The sequence below is a fragment of the Rhinolophus hipposideros genome (assembly GCF_964194185.1).
Source record: "Rhinolophus hipposideros genome assembly, chromosome: 21".
Classification (NCBI taxonomy): domain Eukaryota; kingdom Metazoa; phylum Chordata; class Mammalia; order Chiroptera; family Rhinolophidae; genus Rhinolophus; species Rhinolophus hipposideros.
Window position 1 is genome coordinate 2,284,257 of NC_138067.1, and position 6,313 is coordinate 2,290,569.

The 6,313-nt window shown below is 53.2% G+C and overlaps 1 protein-coding gene across 1 annotated transcript; it reads left to right on the forward strand.

The window, feature by feature from the left end:
• The first annotated feature begins 559 nt into the window (after positions 1-559).
• UQCRFS1 (ubiquinol-cytochrome c reductase, Rieske iron-sulfur polypeptide 1) lies at positions 560-5,733 on the forward strand. Its single transcript, XM_081032287.1, has 2 exons — positions 560-885; positions 4,855-5,733. Exons 1-2 carry the CDS (start codon positions 672-674, stop codon positions 5,463-5,465), a joined length of 825 nt encoding a protein of 274 aa, XP_080888413.1. The 5' UTR covers positions 560-671; the 3' UTR covers positions 5,466-5,733.
• Positions 5,734-6,313: the final 580 nt, after the last annotated feature.

Genomic DNA, 6,313 nt, shown 5'->3' on the forward strand with positions numbered 1-6,313 from the left:
GTCTGGACGCTGATGGTCACCACTTTGAGCACCTCTTGTCATTGCAGAAGTCAGACGTGACTTGTATTCATCATTTGTTATTGGTATATATTGGGTATTACAATTTTAATAGTTTTCCTTTCTTAAAATGTGTGTACTTTTTTTTGGCTCCCTCTGTATATAAAGCTATAGACATGTATTAGGCTGTATAGGCACAAGTGTTAAGAACTGCTATCCCTATTTAAACCATTATGATAACTTATCCTTATTCCTAGGCCCCCATAGATGAAGCTCTTTCCCTCCGGGACGCAAAGTTGGCCCATGGGAAGTTCCTGGTGGCCGGGCTCCTTTGCCCCCTTTCTTCGGGGCAGGTCCTGGGACACAGACCACTACTAGAAGCCCAGTCTGACTGACGAGATGGCCCCGCCTCCTCCCCTCCCGGCCCCGCCTCCTCCCCTCCCGGCCCCGCCTCCTCCCCTCCCGGCCCCGCCTCCTCCCCTCCCGGCCCCGCCTCCTCCCCTCCCGGCCCCGCCTTCAGCGTGTGCTCGTAGCCCCGCCCCTGACGCACGCCTCTCCCGGCCGCGCGCGCTCCGGCCGGCGCGCTGACGTCATGTGTCCTGCGCCTGCTCCCGCTGGGCCGCGCGCGGAAGGTCGTCCCTGTGACCGGCCCGGCGTTTGGAGGATCTGTCGCCATGTTGTCGGTCGCCGCCCGCTCGGGCCCGTTCGCGCCGGTCCTGTCGGCTACGTCGCGCGGGGTGGCGGGCGCGCTGCGGCCCCTGGTGCAGGCGGCGGTGGCCAGCACGTCGGAGCCGGTCGTGCTGGACGCGAGGCGGCCCTTCCTGTGCCGGGAGTCGTTGAGTGGCCAGGCCGCGAGCCGGCCTTTGGTCGCCGTCGTGGGCCTCAATGGTGAGCGCGGCGGCGGCGGCGGGTGTGAGGGGCTCCCCCTTCTCACGCTCTCGGGCCCCGGACCAGGTTGCCGCGGCGGGGGCGGGGCTGTGCGGAAACGGGCGCGGGGCCCCGATGGCCGGGGGGGGGGACCGGGGGGGACCAGGGGGGACGGGGGGCCTGATGTCCTCGGGGGGGGATTGGGGGGACCGGGGCCCTGATGTCCTCGGGGGGACCGGGGGCCTGATGTCCCGGGGGGACCGGGGCCTGATGTCCTGGGGGGGCCGGGGGCCCCGATGGCCGGGGGGGGGCCGGGGGGGACCGGGGGGACGGGGGGCCTGATGTCCCGGGGGGGGACCGGGGGGACCGGGGCCCTGATGTCCTCGGGGGGACCGGGGGCCTGATGTCCCGGGGGGACCGGGGGCCCTGATGTCCTGGGGGGGCCGGGAGGACCGGGGGGACCGGGGGCCTGATGTCCCGGGGGGGCCGGGGGCCCCGATGGTCGGGGGGGACCAGGGGGGCCGGGGGGACCGGGGGCCCTGATGTCCCGGGGGGCCCGGGCCTCTGCACGTCCTCGGGCCTCGGCGCGCCCGCCCCGCGGGGACCCTGGGCGCCGGCCTCCCGGGCGCCTGTGCGAGGCCCTCCGCGGGCTGAGCTGGGCTCCGGCGGGAAGGTCAGGAGCCCGGAGCCCACGGCCGTCGGCACCGCCCGGCGGAGGCCCCGCCGCTTGCGGGCGCTTGGCTGCGGGCGCGTCTGTGGCCGCCTTTCGCCTCCGCGGACGTGGGTCAGTGACACCAGCCGCTGCGCTCCGCCCTGAGGTCCGGGCGGGAGGCCTGTGTTGCCCCCTGGGACGTTCTGGGGGCGCTTTAGAAATGCTCCGGGACGGGGGCTGCTGCGCTGCTGCCCCGCTCGGCGCCGCCACCGTCTGCGCCCTGCACTGTCACCCCCACGCGCACGCACGACAGTGACAACCTCAAGGTCATTTATAGCGCGGCGGCCACTGGTGTTTCCAGGCACTGCGCCAAAGGGCTTTCACGCTGTCACCAGCCTCGAGAACAGGCGGAGGGGGATGCCATTCCCACTTTACAGGCGAGGACACATTCCAGCAGGGGAGTGACTTGCGCGGGGCACACACTGCAGACATCGTGGGTCTCGGGCTGCTTTCGCCTTGAGCTCCCCCGGGACGAGGTCACACCCTCGGGCAGCAGATGGAGCTGAGCGTCTGCGCCCTCCGCCCTTTTCCCTTCACACCCTCGAGTGGAGATCCTGACTCGGCGGCGGGTGGACCAGAGGCCCGAGGTCGGCCCCACCTGTGTCGTTTCAACAACTGGGCACGTGGGGAAAGTCCGTGGGCCGTGCGATGGCGGCCCGCTCACCTGGAGCGAGCGCTCGGCCAGTTGTCGTCCGCCCCAGGCCGCCTGCCTGGCCCCACTGCCGGCTGACTCGGGGACTCGCCCTGCGCGCTGAGTTGCCCCCCCTGTCCTGCCTGCATCCACCCTGTTTTCTGTACTTTCAGTGGTACGCCCACTCACTTTTCCACACTTCCAGACTTAGCCGTCCTTTCAATTCAGGATCAGGTCAATAAAGCTACGTTTGCTGATTCTTTCACGTTTTAGACCACATGACACTTTCCACCCTGAATTGTGTTGACTAGTGATGCCTTGACCCTGAGGGCATCGAGAAGGTCTCCTTTATTCTGTCTCCCACAACCTTGGATTTTACATACAGTTGGTGCAAAACATTTCTGAATAAATACAGTGGCAGGTTTTGTTTTGTTAGGGGGCACCATTTTGGAGAAACTGTTCAAAGTAGGAAGAGAGTACCATCCCAAGCCTGTTTGGACCTGGAGGTGACAAACAATAAGGGAGGAGAAAAGAGCGAAGGTGAAAAGCATGATTGGAATTTGTCAAATTGGCTAAAGGGTTTCTTCTAAAGATTGGAGGCTTATATGTCTTTTCTAAGAACTGGTGAATAATGTAGAACCATAATGCAAACCTGTAATCATGTCTTCAGCTTGTAGCTTAAGTTGACATTAACATCTGTCTAGACGGTTTGTGGAAAGATGGTTAGTAGGGGTATGGATGAGAGGGTTTGGGAAGGAAAATTTCCAAGGCACCTCAGCTCACCTTAAAAACAAAAACCCGTTTTATTATTATCATGCCTTACATTTCCTCTACTTCTAGATGCTAGTTCTGTAAGTATCTGATTTTGCTTTAGTTTAGAATGAAATGTAGCTAGCATCTTTGCTGTTGAAAGTCACACTTAATACAGTTCATGTAAATTATTTAGAGAATGATGATTGCACTTTGGCAGTTTAATTTCCCACAGCATTCTTGATGGAATAGCTCAATATAAAGTGTAAACTGCGAGATGGAATGGGAGTAGACAGCTGGATTTCTTTGGCCAGCAAATCTCTAGATGAGAATGTCAGAGCCGTTCTGTTTTCCTTGTGTGCTGTTATGTGGTTAAGGGTTGTAGATATGTTTTAGTTAGAAGTGTGACCTTTGATTCCTTCATCTTCTAGGTGTGATACACCTTTCCTGTATAATCCCAGACAACGTTAAGGGAAAGCAATTCACCCTTGATCCCAAATCCCAGTCTACAGGGACAGGTCACCATTAGGTGGAAGTAGGGTAGTACATAATGTGATGTCACTTGGCCGTAGTTGTGAATCTCAAGCAGTCGCTATCTATGTCCTGGTCCCTCCAGAAAATGTTGGGTCAGCCAGAAAAGTACACAGAGTGATTGTGGTAGGTTTCACCATTGTTTGTGAACACTTACAGCTTCCATAAAGTTACTAACCTTGAAACCGTGTGAAAAGTAGTTGATGCATTCTTTGTGATATTTGGATGAGACAGCTTAGGCTAAGGAGAATTACAGCTTTAATGAAAATGTATTTAATGAAAATGTATTTTATAAGTACATATTTCTTTTGGAAACAAATTTTCTAAAAGTGAGGCATTTTTAGCGTTCCCTTTTCTGAAAAGGAAAATTTCTAGCAAATATCCTAAAATGAGTGTACGATTCGCAAAGATACTTCCTGAAACATACTTAAAAGTGATACCAGTAAGTTAATTTTTTGTCAAGATGCTTTAAAATGGTATGGGACAGAAAGATGTAATCTTAGAAAAAGAACTAGTATCCAAAGTATTACATAAATCATAATTTTTTTGTTTATTTAACATTCATTTGACACAAGTATCTGGCCTACATATAGCCTGCAGTGAAAAGAAAGATAAGGCCCCTACTCTCATGGAAGCGATTGCCCTTCACGGAAGAGGGGGATGTGAAAGTTTGCTTTTTTGTTCTCCGTACTAAATTGAAATAATTGGTTCTTTTGGAGATTTTATTTGATTTTGATAGCTGCTTCTTCTGATAAGGGCATCCTTTTCTGTCCATTAATGGTTTAATTTTCTGCAGCTAAAGTTATACTAACAGTTCGCAGAATGTTTCTTATCTTGTAATTGGTATTTCATGAATTTTTAGCAGTTCTTTCAGAGAGCAGGTAGATAGGAGCATAAAGTTAGACATTGACTTACTATCAACTTCTGGAGTGGACTAGATTTGTTTTAGGGTCCCTTCTAATCCAGAGAACATGGGAGGTATTTCACATAATTGTATAGTATGTCTTGGCGTGTTGCATTTGGGGGGACTTTAAAATACTGTCATTTACAGTGCTGTGTGGCTTCAAACTTAATGCTCTGTCTCGGCGGGAGCCCCTGAATCAGCAGAGTTCAGTAGGAAAACAGCCCACACATAGTACCTTAGCTTTTGCACCTCTGTGCTTGGTGGTGGTTGGGTTCGTTTCGTCTTTAGTATTTTATATGCTGACACTGCCAGCTTGCCCATTTCTGAGCCCAGTGAGTGCCACTTTCCACGTTTTTATGATTGAGTTTCCTGCTTATGAATCCATAAAGGCCTATTTCCTGATGAAGAACCTCTTCAGGGTCCTGATCTCATCGTGTTTTTTAACCTCTGTTTATCTTGCAGTCCCTGCGTGTGTCCGTTATTCCCACACAGACGTTAAAGTACCCGACTTCTCTGATTATCGGCGTGCTGAAGTGTTAGATAGAACAAAGTCTTCCAAAGAGAGCACTGAGGCTAGAAAGGGCTTCTCCTATCTGATAACCGCGACAACGTCCGTGGCTGCTGCCTACGCTGCTAAGAATGTCGTCTCCCAGTTTGTTTCCAGCATGAGTGCTTCTGCCGACGTCTTGGCCATGTCCAAGATCGAAATCAAGCTGTCTGATATCCCGGAAGGCAAGAACATGGCTTTCAAATGGAGAGGCAAACCTCTGTTTGTGCGCCATCGGACCAAGAAGGAAATTGAGCAGGAAGCGGCTGTTGAAATGTCCCAGCTGAGGGACCCCCAGCACGATCTAGAACGCGTGAAGAAACCCGAGTGGGTTATCCTGATCGGTGTCTGCACACATCTTGGCTGTGTGCCCATTTCAAACGCAGGCGATTTTGGTGGTTATTACTGCCCTTGCCATGGGTCTCACTACGATGCGTCGGGCAGGATCAGGAAGGGGCCTGCGCCCCTCAACCTTGAAGTTCCCGCCTACGAGTTCACCAGTGATGACCTAGTGGTCGTGGGCTAGGGACCCGGCACAGCCAGGCTCCTGTGGGCATCACGCCACCTCAGCAGCGGGATTTGAGAGCAAGCCTTCTGTATTTTAAGTCGGTTGATTTAGAATATTTAAGACTTGCTAATAATGTATTTGCAAATGTTAACGTGAAGTAAATGGAATTCAATGTTGACTACTTTCAAGCATTCACCTAATAAAGCCACTGTTAACATTCTCCAGCTCAGACTGGAAGGGTGCAGTGTCTTTGGTAGTTACTTTTAATTAAAAATCACAGACTGGTGCACAGGCTATTTGTGAACTCTGTAATTGTCTTTCTCACTTATTTCTCTTCCCTGTGTCAGGCTCACAGGTTCTACAGAGCTCACGGTTAGCATGTGATTTCATTAGCTGGTCCCCTCCGAGTCTGAGAGGTGGTTAAGGCTTGGGCAGAAGCACTAGTGTCTGGGAATCCCTTCTAGTCTCCCTCGTGAGGCCTGGCCAGTGTGTCCCCCCAGCACACACACTGTGTAATCTGTATTTTAATGTTGCAGGTGATCTATGGAAAACGGCGCTGAAGCAGCTTTGGGGGCTTCGCCCCAGCTCTAGCTAGCTCATTTCCTGCCCGTGTGACAGGCCTGAAATTTTAGGTGTCACTTACGGGAGTATGTAATTAGAATTCTGTACTTTTAAGAGGCGGTGGTGGGATGTTATCTGAGAGAAGCTTTCCAAATGGGAGTTGTGCCCCATTACTCTGTCCTGCGTGGGCATTCACGTCGCCAACACTCCTGCAATCAGCTTACCAAGAGGTGGGAGCAGTGCCCTGAGACCCGACTTGTTTCTGCGCTGGTGTTTCTTCCAGTTGGATTTGCAGTAACAGCACT